Source organism: Crotalus tigris, unplaced genomic scaffold (assembly GCF_016545835.1).
Source record: "Crotalus tigris isolate CLP2741 ecotype Arizona unplaced genomic scaffold, ASM1654583v1 scf7180000017831.1706817, whole genome shotgun sequence".
Lineage (NCBI taxonomy): Eukaryota > Metazoa > Chordata > Lepidosauria > Squamata > Viperidae > Crotalus > Crotalus tigris.
In genome coordinates this window covers 1,583,809-1,598,130 of record NW_024096660.1, presented here as the reverse complement: position 1 = coordinate 1,598,130, position 14,322 = coordinate 1,583,809, and the positions used below count along the sequence as shown (strand labels likewise).

The 14,322-nt window shown below is 37.5% G+C and overlaps 1 protein-coding gene across 2 annotated transcripts in view; it reads right to left on the bottom strand.

Moving 5' to 3' along the window:
• Nucleotides 1–6,678: 6,678 nt before the first annotated feature.
• Nucleotides 6,679–14,322, bottom strand: part of SLC1A4 (solute carrier family 1 member 4) — a 30,150-nt gene continuing 22,506 nt past the window's right edge. For both annotated transcript variants that reach the window (XM_039343037.1, XM_039343035.1), the window contains exons 8-9: nt 14,176–14,310; nt 6,679–13,173 (exon numbers count right to left, since the gene is read on the bottom strand). In XM_039343037.1, the coding sequence (XP_039198971.1) occupies nt 12,933–13,173; nt 14,176–14,310 (376 nt within the window). In that variant the 3' untranslated portion in view covers nt 6,679–12,932. The remainder of the gene's footprint in view (nt 13,174–14,175; nt 14,311–14,322) is intronic.

Here is a 14,322-nt window from a genome sequence, read left to right as displayed (position 1 = left end):
AGAACAGCAGAAAAAGGAAATAGAGAAGTGATGGCGAACCTTTTAAAGACCGAGTGCCCAAACTGCAACCCAAAACCCACATCGCCAGGTGCCAGGTGGGTGTGGCCCACTGGGTGGGCATGGCTATGGTGGTCATGGCAGACTGGGCAGGTGTGGCCAAAGTGGGCATGGTGACCTCGATGTTGCTCATGGGGAGGGACATTTGTGGGGGCCGGGCAGGATTGTGGGAGATTTAGGGGATCTCTGTAAGATGGGGCAGTGGGCAGGAGGCTCGTCCTGCGGGGTGAGGCGAGGTAAGGCAGGGCGGGGCAGGGGTGCCATTGCCACAGGGCAAGGTGAGTCAGGGACCGTGAAGGCTGCTGTCGGACACTATCGCCCCCTGCACACAGGCGAGCGACTGCGTGGGGGCCAACAGTGTCCATCAGCAGCCACACCCTGCTGGCCCCTCAACTGGCGCACTCTGGGGCTCCGCAGCCCACCACCAGCAGTTCAGAGAAGCCACCTCTGAGCTGGACGGTCTGCTGACAGTTGAGGAGGTGATGCAGTGGGAAAAGGAGAGCATGCAAGGCCAGGAGGGATGTGACGGGGGGAGGGAAACCAGCCGTGCTGGGATGCATCCAGCCACATGGGACCTCGGCGAGTTAGCGGGCGGCTGGTTGAAGAGGGAAGGTTGCCATCTCTGGGGCATGGCGCATGTGCCCACAGAGAGGTTCACCACTGCACTAGAACATAAACTGATAGCAAACAGCACTCCTTTCTAGCACTGATGATGTTACCAGTTTGGGTAACAAAACGTCTGCAAGAAAATAAGCAAGCTCAGAGAGCACCAAGGATCATCACAACTCTTTAATCCAGCGATCTTTGTTCCAGCAGTGGTGGCTACCAAAAGAATAAGGCCTTTTGCACAAGTCTCCCTATATTTACAATGTACTTTCTAGGCAAAGATCTGTGCTGCCCTTTGGTCATAATTCCAAGTTGGCATGTTTTACATTTTGTGCTGCTGTGTTTGGAGTCAACTCATTAACTCATCTTGCAGATTTTTTTCCCTGTACAGTTTTGTTATAAGTGATACAGTACAATTCCTCTGTTGGTGGCCTTGGGAGAGTTTATCAAGGAAATATTTAATAAGCTTGTAAAATATCAGAACATCATTACTGTGTATCTTTTTTGTTTATTGCTGAAAATTTTCCAGAAATAGCACTTTAATTTTTGTTAGTTTCCCAGAAACTGCCATCTGACTGCAAATTTCAAAAGGGACTTGGAAATTCTGCACAATAGTTGGAAAAATGCATTACTACAAACATTCATTTTCAAATATTCCTGCTTTTTCTGAACAGTTAGCCATGTTTAGTATAGTCAGCTGTTAATGTGTTTGCAGTATGAAAGTATAAACTCCAATCCATCTCATTTCAATTTTTTTAATTAAACCTGTTTTAAGAAAATACGAAGTTGTGTTTATATAAAAAGTGTGTATTTTCACTGTTATTTCTTTTTTTTTTTTTTTGCCTGTCAATGAACCAGTGTTTTTAGGATGAAGACAGATCTAGATAGCACCTAAATATTATATTTTTAAAACTGGAGAACCAACCATTTTGTTTCTCTGTACCTACAATCTTCTATTCCCTCCTGGGTGCAGCCAATACTCATATCTTTATCAGGTACCGCCCACATAATCCAAACACCTGGAGCTTTCTCTCAGACACCATTATAAACGTATTATCCCTTCGCACATAGCATTTGTGTGATTCCTGGATTGGCTGTACAGTGATAAAACTGCATGCTTCCACTCTGAGTGGTAGCATCTGGTCCTTCAGCGCAATAGGAATCCCTGCAAACACAATTTGAAGCAAAACAATTGTCACTTAAGGACAAATTATTTCCCATTGGTGGGAATTCCTAGTCACCCTTTCTTGGCTTTCTTCATGTGGTGTATCTTTTAAGAGTCATTATAGTGTCATAGCATCCTGATGCTAGACTTCAAGAATCAGAGGGTAGCTTTGCTGTCCACTTTGCCAGAAACACAGGTTTCTCTTTCAATTCACCGTGGAAAAATACAGGATAAAAGTAGGACAGGAACTGAGAGGGATGCTTGATGTTGAATTTTGTACTGTCTCTTTTGATTTGCTGTAAGGAGTCCATGTAAGTTTTTCTTACATGTCATCAGTAGTTTATATAAAGGCCATTCTGAAGTGGTTTAGAGGTTCTAGGGCCGTGATGGCGAACCTTTTAGAGACCCGAGTGTCAAAACTGCAACCCAAAATCCACTTATGTATCATCGGGTGCCAGGTGGGCGTGGCCCATTGGGTGGGCATGGCTGCAGTGGTAACGGCAGACTGGGTGGGACTAAAAAGTTCAATCAATCAATTCCAACTTTGCGAGATTTTTTTTTCCAGCGAGAAGTTGAAATTGATTGAACCTTTTTTTTTTTTTTTTTTTTGCACATGGTGGTGGAAGCCTAAAGCAAAAAGGTTTTATAAAACCCAGCTGAAGGCCTAGCACTGGGGTGATGGCGCGTGTGCCCACAGAGAGGGCTCTGCGTGCCACCTGTGGCACACGTGCCATAGGTTCGCCACCAAAGTTCTAGGGAATGAAAAATGATGGTTAAGCCAGGAATGTAAGCATAACTTTCACATGTGCTAATTGCTGATTTTATTGCTATTAATGTTTGATTCTAAATTATAAGATTACAAATTACTTTGTCAGATATGGATTCACAAACATACATCTCTTGTTTAATGTTAAGAGGGGTATTTAGTACTTAATTTGCCAAGATCTCACTTAAATCTTTGCTAGCCATGCTGCCATTTTTCCCCCATCCAGTTCTAAGACTACACAGAATAAAACATTGGAAGAGAAAAACTGTTATAGAGTGGGATTAGGAAATGGGTGCCAGCTTTGTGTTCATGGACTTTCAGTTTGCATATTCTGTATTTGCCCTCATGAAAGACAGTAGTAGAATTGTACTTTCTCTGTCCAGCCACAAGATGGAAAACGTACTCCAAGTTGTTCAGTAATAATAAACTGTGGCTGTTTCCTCATTAGTGGTTTAGCAGAATAACAGAGTTGGAAAGGACCTTGAAGGTCTTCTAGTCCAACCTCCTGCTCAGGCAGGAAACCCTATATCAGGGGTAGGCAACCTTGGCTCTTTTATGACTCGTGGACTTCAACTCCCAGAATTCCTGAGCCAGCAGCTGGCTCAGGAATTCTGGGAGTTGAAGTCCACGAGTCATAAAAGAGCCAAGGTTGCCTACCCCTGCCCTATACCATTTCAGACAAATGATTGTCCAATCTCTTCTTTAAAACTTCCAGTGTTAGAGCACCCGTAACTTCTTGACGCAAGTAGTTCCATTGTTTAATTGTTCTGTCAGGAAATTTCTCCTTAGTTCTAGGTTGCTTCTCTCCTTAAATCATCATTTATAGAATCATTCTTTTATTGTGTGGTCCCAGAAAGCCTTACTTCATACTGTTACATTGGCACAGCAGTGATTAAATTATACTGTAAGATGCTATAAATCGCTAGCAAGGAAATAGCCCAAGCGCCTGTAACAGTGATGTGAGTTATTTTGGTATTCAAGCTCTTTTTTCTATAGCCACAAAATACAACCCTATTCATTTTTAGTTAGTTTTAAGTTCTGCTGGGCTTATTAGAACTTGCTCCCAGATAAGTAGGCACAGCAATGCTAGACATTTATACTGGCAAGGAATGTTTTCAGTTAAAGGTGACAATTAAATTTTGAGCTTCAGCTAGAGAAATTGACTCTAAAGGCTCATAAGCTCACTTCCCTCAAAGATGGAGGCAATACTTGGAATTTGTCTCTAGTACAATTAAATTCTAAAATTGTGAAGGATTTCACAGCCACCTCCTGTAGTCTTTCATCATACTCTCACCCTCTTCCTCAAGATCACAAATCCACAATTTTCTCTTACATTGACTGTGAAGCTCAAAAAGCAACTAACTAGTTCAAAACTAGTCACAATTTTGAGAAAGACAATTATATACATAGGTATAATAAACTATATTTTAGCCTTTGTGTGTTGTGTAATGCCAGCCCATTTACCATATTTGCCGGCGTATAAGGTGACCCGGCATATAAGACGACCCCCGACTTCGGCGCCGATTTCCGCGCTTTAGAAAGTCGTCTTATATGCCGGAAAATGCAGTAGTTAGAGTGTGCTGCACAGATCCAGAAAACAAAGTATGATTTCATTAACCATGTTGTAGAAGCTTCCCTTTTAAATCTTCACTTTCCTTGAAGTGAAGATAGATTTTCCTTTTAAATCCGCTTCAGGTTCTGAATATTCTATTCCATTCATTCAGATGCAGAGTTCAGTTGAATTCTATACTGGGTGTAGGCAATTTTTCTGTTCTTCTTCATACACTTTAAAGGCAAAACTACTTCCAAAATCTTGCCAACTGCTGGGACATATCCAGGCAGTTACCAGGAATCAAGGCACGCAAACTCCCGCTCAGGGAAATGTGCAGTTGTTATTGTCTTATTCCAACTTTTCTAAGCTAATTCATAGTAGAATAAATTATCTCCTTGCATCTCTTCTATGATTTCAAGGTATCAGAGGAGGGAGCATGTTTAGAGACAATTGCAGTTGGTGCCTTGGGGGACTTATATGGTAGAGGAAGGGTGCCTACTATTAGAAAAAAATCAACTAATTCTATTTTGAGATGGATTCCCAATGTAAGAAACTTAAGCATTCCGGTATAAATTCCTTGAGGCAGAGGAATCAATTCCTAATTATGACAAAATTTTGTTAACAAAACAAAATCTATGTCATGTCCTGGTTCAATTTCCACCTTTTCATATTTGTTATGACTTTGCATAGAAGCATATGCTAAGTGGAACCCATATTTCAACACTTGTTTCCCCAGCAGATGTCCATGCCTTGAGATTTAATAATCAGCTGTATCCTGAAGATAGCTGTGTCCTACCAGTTGATTTACAGACTAATGGAGCCAATGTATAAAAAAGCATAAACTTCTTTTGCTTCCATTTTCTTTTTTTCAAACTAAAATATGCTACTTTGCAGTTTAGGAAATGGTTAAAGTGACACCTAATATTGGAAACTTTTAAGGCCTTCCATTCAAAGACTCTATTTCCTCAAAAACATTTCCCCATTTTGATACTGAAAGCTATCTTATTTTACAAGAAACATAGCTAAAGAAAATATATTATTACACATCTTAAGGGGGCTTTTTGAAGATTCTTTCCTGTTTTTCACGATAGCAATAACAGAGATACTCTTATAGTAATAATGTTTTAACACTACAATCAGTATATTGTGGTGTACAAATAATAATAAAAACCCAGTTAATGTATTTTATCTGCTATTGCAGGAAATATTCAATTATCCCTTTAATAAAAGGAAGTTCCCCTTTATTTGCTTATGTCTTCATTATTATGTAACAGTATTTCCTGCAATGATGTTAGGAATATATATATATATATATATATATATATATATATATATATATATTTATTTATTTATTTATTCCCAGCTCTTGTTCTTTTTTTTGTCTCCCAATAGTGATAAAATCTCATATCCAAAATGTTTTTGCTCAATGACAGATGAATTTACACAGCCAGGTTCTGCATCAACTGAGTTATATGAATATTAACCACAATTCAATTGTATGAATATTGCATAGATTGTGTAGACTGCATGCAAGGATCTCCTTGTGATTACAGAACTCACTAGTGACCAAAACTGTTTGGTGAACAAAAAAGGAAGAAGAACCTCATTGTGTCTAGTCCTTCACATGCTGCATTTAGATGACAAAATTTCAGGGTGAGATTTAGTTGTATTTAATTCCTAGTTGACATTAGCAGATTGCCAAGTGGCTTGCAAGTGTCAGGAAATACAACTTTTGGTATCATTAAGAAGAATGCCCCTTGTCTTACAGTTCCAAAAACAGGTTACAGGCTCATCTGCTATTTACCTACATACAGCTGGCTTGACTAAGGCAGCTGTATTCCTTACAAGTCACCTTCTATAGAAAAGATAAATCTGATGAAAGCCTTAACATGAAGAGAATTTAACCTTTTTCTTGTGCCTGTTTTTGCCCTTATAATGCTGACTCTGCTCCTTCTGAAATATCCTGTAAAGAGATGCGTTATTGTATTGCACCTCACAGTGGCTCTTAGCAACACCCAGAAATGACTAGGCAAATATCCATTACCATAGCTAATTATAAAATGTCAGAATATACTATCTTGTTCTAAGAATACAGGCAATCCTTGGCTTACAACCATTAGTTTAATGACTGTTTGAAGTTATAACGGCAATGGAAAAAGTGACTTGTTTTTCACACTTATGACCGCAGTATCTCCATAGTCATGTGATCAAAATTAGGAAGTTTGGAAACTGGGATGTATTTATGATGGTTGCAGTGTTCTGGGATCATGTGATCACCTTTTGTGACCTTCTAACAAGCAGAGTTAATGGAGAAGCCAGATTCACTTAGCAACCTTGTTACTAACTTAACAATTTGCAGTGATTCACTTAATAACTGTGGCAAAAAAGATCATAAAATGGTGCAAAACTCACTTAAAAACCGTGGAGCCTACCAATGGAAATTTTGGGTTCAATTGTGATTCTAAATCAAGGACTACCTGTAATGTTACATAATGAAATGCATATTCTTTTTCCAATAATGACAAACGTTCATTCAGTCTAAAGGGTTTTTATTTCAGATTCAGAAAAACTGAATAATAAACACAAGACTCATTGAATGCACTGCTTTCCACCAAAACAGCTAGGAACAATTGGGGTCTTTTAGAAGTGGAAAAACAGTATCAACTCTATAGTCACATATCTATTTTCACTTTTTTATACATATATACATTTGATCCTTGATAGTGATGAGGACCTTACAGAGATGCATGAACAAAGTTAAGAGCATGCAAAATGTTTCAAATTTGAACTACTTCCAGTCGAAATTCCCATCTCAAGAGTGAAATGAACTGTTTTTTATTATTTTCAATACAAATTTTACAATATTTGGAAATTGGAAACGCAATATTTCTGAAACAACTGAAGAATCTCATTTTGCATTTGAAACATTCTGAATCTTTCACATTCAAAATGGGATGCTCCAAAGTCAAAATGATTTGAATTTGAAATATTCTGCATGCTCACAAACAAAATACATATTGAGAACATTACATTCATAGCAGCAGAAAACAATACTTAGAAAATGGAGTGGTTATCTGTTGTTGACATATATTATTCTAGAATTCTGACAAAGCACTGTTCTGCAATGATTTATATATGATTTCAGGTTTGAAAACATTTATATTCCTGTAAAATATATCAGAACAGACAATGTGTTTTTCTCAGGAATTCAGACCAAGAGCTAAACTAAGCAGGATCTTGAGAAGAAATACAAGAATTGAACAGCACTGTGCATAAAACACAGCTAAAGCAGCACTTTAGGTACAACACAATAAGGCAGGTGGTGTCATCGCTCATGTCTAAAATCATAGTGTAGATTTCCTTATCTTACACAGATTCCAGATTGTTCACAGTCTCCACCTTTGTATTATGCAGCCATTCATTTTCATTACATCAAAGCACGTCCACGTTCTACTTGACTTTGATTAGAAACTTCAGTACAGAAAGACACAAGTGGCACTGTAGGGTAGTATAATATGAATTGAAAGAGGATCATAAAAGACAGTTTAAGGATACATATTAATGAAAGCTAATCAGAAAAGCTCATTGTTACTGTAAATATAGAACCATATTTCTCCTCATAAACAGACCGCTTAGTCACTCTAAATTTCATTAATCGGGGAGGGGCTGGTGTTGAATATTAAGGTAAGCTAGAAGTACCGTATATGCCGGCGTGCAAGGCGACCCGGCGTATAAGACGACCCCTGTCTTTGGCGCCGAGTCGCATTCCTAGAACGTTGTCTTATACGCCGGAAACTACCAGTATTTCTGGCGTATAAGACAACTCGGCGTATAAGACGACCCCCGTCTTTGGCGCCGATTTTAACGCTTGCGGAAATCGCCTTATACGCCGACATATACGGTATATTAGCCAATTTAATGTGATAACCGTTCAAACTGGTCATAAGAATTTTATTCAGATCTCAGTAAAAGCTGACAGTCAGCTGTCTCAGTGAGAAAAATAAGAAAGTAGCTTCTCAACATTGTAAAAAAAAAAATTCAGTTTGAAGATTCTTTAGGTGAGGTAATCCCCCCTAATGTTATATTGAGTAATCAGAGCATTTCTGCACCTAGTTTTGGCACCATTGCCACAGTAATACTGTCCTCTTTGTTTTCACCATGACATTTTTTTTCGACAATTCAGACAGTATCCTTTTAGCTAAGCTCTCCAAAATCTCAAATCACCAACTTATTTTCCATGGAACCCAGGGAGTAGGGAGCTTAGGCCCACCACCCAAAGTTTTCTTCTCTCCTTGTTCTCAAGCAACTACAGGACAAGGCAAAGATGGCAATGGGAATCTAATATTGGAGTAGCAGCTGGATTTTTTAAACGGGGGGGGGGCATACTCAGTAGTCAGCAAGGGAACACTCACTGATGGTTCAGTGTAAATTCTGGGAATGGCTGCATGAGAATAAACATAATGAAGATTGAATACAAAGTCTAATTAGAGCAATATCTTTTTTTCAGCCAACCCAAAAAAACAAATTTAGAATATAAACCTGTACCAAATATTTAGTTATTTAGAATTTGTCCCAATTTAGATATTTCATGATATAAAAAAAATTGTTATGATTACTAACAATAATTTTGTGTATCAAAATAGAAAAGTGTGGGTGATGAAATAATCCATTTTGCAACTATGGAAACATATCCAAGGATTATTATTTTTTTTCTAAAATTCTTCTAAACCACCACTGGGAAACACACTCATACCTAACTCTAATAATTCTGTCTTTTATTTACTTTTCTGTTAATCAGTATGGATTTTCTAAGTTGAACAGACCTAAAGATTAGTAAAATAGTAAAATGCTTCTACTGCAGTTTATACTTACAACCTCATACCAAAATCAAAGTAGCAGTGGTTTTTCAGCTGACACACCATGTATAGATTGCATTTACAGAATGTTCAAAATGATATGCAAATTATAGTCAAAATCCAAATAAGAGACTAACTGCTCTAATGCACTCCAAGGAGGTTTAATATTTCTAAAACAACAACTTTCCATTGTTACTTTCATGGCTCAATGGTTTTGAAGGACAAAGTATTTTCAAGAAATTCTATGACTGTATGGTTATGGCGTTGTAACTCCTGTTTAGAATACCAAGAGGGATAAGAAAGAAAATTTAAAACATTGGTTTGAATTCTGTTCTACATGAATTAAGGGATATTTTCTTTTGTAATTAAACTTCAGGAATTTAAATTATAACATCCCAATTTACTAAGCAATGCGGTGTATCTTTTATAATTTTATTTTTTATGTGAAACATTACTGATTTTGAATTCTAATAGGGGGAAACTATTTTACCAATCTATTGTTTAATGTAAGTTTTTTTCTGTCACATTTTCCTGATTCATGAACCCAGTAGGATGTCTTTCTTATCAGGATTTGTTATTTTCCAGATGATAGTCTGCCACTTTTTAAAAAACAAAAAATTGATCAGCTCAGCATCTTACTGAATAAAGAAAAAAATTACATCCTTTCATTGTGGTATGGCCATCCATAAATTAACCCACGAGTCCCTTGATAGAGACATCATTATTTAATAGTTAATCTAGACATGAAATTAATGAAACTAGATATGAAATTAAATTAATTTCATTCTAATGGCTTAAACTCATCTGATTGGTATGAGAAAAAATGAAAAAAAGTGAAATATAACACACTGCAATGGACACCTGAAAAACTGGAATTTGTATACTGCAATGTATGGTGCTGACATGATACATTAGGAAGGAGCAGCTTAAATAATCAAGATAGCTGGCATCCTTTGCCACTGAAATCAATAAGGGAAGAATTAAAACTCAATAGTGTAGCATGTTTTATACACACAAAGCCCTAGGGGGGTAAATTCCTGATTATTAAAGTAATAATAATGTATAGTACAAAACTATTCCACTGTGGAACAAGGGAACCAGGAGAAATTTCACTTGTCTCATAGAAACTAAAAACCTGGGGTCATCCAATAAAAGTAAAAGCTGGGAGGTTCAAGAGCTACAGTTGACTTTACTGATTTTGAAATCCTGCAAAAAAACACTGTTACTTCTGTTCAGTGTGTTCTAGGAAGCAAATCAGTATTCTACATGCTGATTATTTCCTGCACACCTATGCAAGTGGGCAAGATGGAATATAACTCACAAATTTCAAAACAAGACACAAAACGATGCCAGAATAAAGGGGAATATTTTCTTTCTCTATGAGCAAATCCTCTAAAGCAGTGTTTTTCACATTTGGGAACTTTAAGGAGTATCGACTTCAAGTCCCAGAACTCCCTAGCCAGCTGGCTGAGGAATTCTGGGAGTTGGAGTCCACACCTCTTAAAGTTCCCAAATGTGAAAAACACTGCTGTAAAGAAATCTAAGTGCTTTTCTATCACTAAAAGTCACTCTAGTCAGCCAGGTCAAAGCTTCTCTTTTGTGAGAACGCCTTTTTTCTGAAAATGTTTGCTCAGCAATTGGAACAAAGATAGGTGCAATCTTATGACTTAATGATTATCTAACTGAAAAGTAATAGAATTATCTAGATTATGGTTCTGTTGCAAGAGGGCCTGACGTTCTGACTGGCAGCAACACAAACAGGTCAGGTTTAACTGACTGGCCTGCCAAAAGGATAGTGATTCCTATGACAGCATGTGATCCCTTTGCTACATCAATTGGTGAGAATGTTTCACAATGTGTTTGTCTTGTTAACACAGAAAAAGATACCACACAGTAATGTTTATTATGTGCCCACACATAAGAATGAAATAAGAATGGGTAGAGCGGGCTAAACATGTAACCCATTCCAAAGGCTTCCTTCATAGTTACATAAAGTTCTTTTATAATTTATAAGGATAAAAGTTGTTTCTGGTAAGGTAAATATTTGTCAAAACTATACCTTACCTTTCAACCAAAGGTACTCATGATTAAAATCTGACTCCTTCATTTCTTTTGAATTCAAATTAATCCCACTTACTTTATTATATATTCTCAATTTGGGGTTCACTAGGTTGGAAATGGCTAATTAGAGCAAATGGCATAACATGCTAAGAATTCTGGGAACTGAATTTGTGGCCCACCTGGGAGGCAACACATAAGTTGTCGTTTCCTGCCTCAGGATTTTAAGGTTAATTTTGCAGGGGGGGGGGAATTATAACTTATTATATCCTTTTGAAAAAGATCTTCATACTGGGACAAGGACAAGTAAGATTCCAAGCAAATTTAAATAATGGAATTGAATTTCTGAAAGCCAGAAAAATGTCTGAATAGTATTTCTTATGCAAGGAGAATTAAAGGTCAGAATTGTGTTGATTACTTGTCAACACGTATCCTCTTGAAAACAATAGTGGAGTGAGGGAAAAAGCAATAAATGAAGCTTCATGATTATTACCGGGACACATTTAAGCACCAATTTAAATGTACTTTTATGTAGATTTTTTTGAAGCTTAAAACTGAATGTTCTACATTTGTTTTCTACCCATATTTTCAGTATGATTTTATTTGTTATGAATTGAGAATAAATTTTATTGGTCATTATGTCACCAGTTACTAAATAAACATGGAATTAATCTGTTCAGAAATTGATAGACACACACTTCATGTACTTATTGATCTTGGGAAATAGGCAGCATATTACCATATCAGATGCAGCCTTGTTTTTAGGTCCGGTTATGGATGCACTAAAGCATCACTCTAGATATAATGTTCACTAGGTGTGCTGGGCCTACCAGTCTGAAAATTCTAGTCAGCCTTCCATTGCCAATGGAGTGTCCCAATTTGGGCAGTTCTAAGCCAAAAACATTAAAAGCCATAAGCCATACAATATGTTGATCCAGAAGATACTTTCTTGCAGCACCAGCAGTAGACATGACATCAAACTAGGATACTTAAATCAATGCCTGCTTTGTAGCAGTAGTAGTACATATTCATCCTGGCCATTCATTCATATTTCTTCCCAGGAACAATTAAAGCATTAATATAAATTGCTGAGAGTGTCTCAAAAACAATTTAAGCTTCCTATATAAGAAATGATCATGGATGTTATAACCCAACCTTTGAAGAGAAAGGCAACTTCTTGCTCTTTCTTTTTTGGTCCAGTAAGGTTCAACATACAGGTGCTTTGTTTAATTCAGGAAGAAAGCAATAAAAATGGTCCTTTTTAGGCTAATCTGGACAGGTGGCCATTAGCTATATATATATCTGATAACATATTAGTTCAATTCTATTCTCCTTCAAAAGGGTTTGCTTCTCTGATTTATCAGACAAGAACAAAGAGCAATAATTTGGTTAGGTCTGACAAACTATGGCTATAAATCAAAATAAACTGATCCCTTAATACCTTTCAAACACAATCATGCAGGCTTGATGCAGTAAAATTACAAGAAACTTCTTTTCCTGTATAACTTCAGTTAACAAGACATTCCCCAAATCTCTGAAATTTAACAGTCTACCTTTTAAAGTGGGCTATTAATTTTATTTCATTCAATCACTACATTTGTCTTGCATATATTCCTCACATACACATAAGGATGAAGCAGCACTTTTTATACCAACAAAAGTTTTCATTTTTGTCTCTCTCTCTCTCTCTCTCAAATACACACACGCACATACAGAAGCTTACACATATTTTGTACTCTGTGGTTAGCTACCACTGTGTTCTGTGCCATCGGAATGGAAGGGGACATACCTGCTTAAACTCGGGGGCCATACAGACTCTATTCAAAAAGTACTTTCTAAATTACATTGCCCATAAGGTGCCCTCTTTTATATTCATAGGGCTGATTCATTAGATGATGGATCTTGAGAACTAGGTGATGGAGGGGTGATAGCTTGAACCTTGTGTGTTACCAGAGGTGATGTTTCCCCATCAGCCTTGGTGTTTGGAATGGCATCCACATGGACATCACTAAGTTCTGTGTCTTTCTCCTTCGTTTCTTTTGGATTCAGAAAATCAAGAATACCTGCTCCAAAGGCATCACCTTCTACGTTCACAACTGTTGTGGTCCGGTCCCTGATCAATACAGAAAATATGGAAAAGTTTTCATTGGTGTTGATGAAGTTCATCTTTAAACATTTTCAGAGACTCAGCCTATCTTTAAAAGCGACAAGTTTGAGAAGTGTCATTTGTTACCCTCTATATTAACAGTGGTCTGTCTTCAAATCTAAAGACATCAAAAAGCACAGCAAGCAAAGATGCTTTTTAAAAAGCAGACAGCTCTGCCCTATTCTCCATAAGCAAAATTACGATCAGAAGCTCAACCTGAACAGTTTGCTAAAGGAGAATGTAATATCATTCTGTATTTATCAGTCAGTCATTTTTGCTGGCCAGCAAGGTGGGTGTTTCATGTTTGGCTGGAAAATGTGAATGTAAAATTGGGGACTAGACCAAAGGGAACTCTTTTTTAGCCCCTAAGTCCAATTTTAAACATACCCCACCAAGATTTTTTACCATTCTTTTGAGGAAAAAGAACCTAAACAAATACCACATCCTCGAGAAGTTTTGATGTTTCAAAAATCTGCTTGGAGCAAAGCTCTGCTTCTTGTTTACCATAATTCTGTGCATCCTTTTCCTGATATATGAGGAATAACAACATTCCTTAGAAATGTAAATGATTGTGCCTTAAAATGCAGTGTCTCTTTCACCTCGTGCTCCTAACCCCCCCCCCCCCAAAAAAAACACTGCAAAATCTTTTCTCTCCAAGAAAAAGGAAGTAATTCTTTTTTCATGAGATACATGGTTTTTAATAGCTGATTTCCTCTGGTTAGCCCCCTCTCAACTTCAGAGAGTTTTTGTGATAATCGGAATGGAAAAAAATACAAATTAAAAATGTAGAGCAGTGACTTTCTTACTCTCTTCCGCATCAATAAACAAATTATGCTGTGCATGTTGCAACTGCTTTCTTATTGGTGAAAGCGCTTTTTAAAGGTTGCCCCCACAAAAGGTTATTAAGATCCTTGAAACTTTGAGAACCACCATATCCAAGAGCCAATGTGCACACATTTGTATACTTACACAATCCAGTCCACAGCCAATATGAGAGAGATGTCATTTGTGGGAAGTCCAATAGCCTCCAAGATAATAGCTATGGTTAGAACTCCTCCAGCTGGGATTCCAGCAGCTCCCACACTGGAAGCAGTGGCAGTAACCCTGTCAATAAAA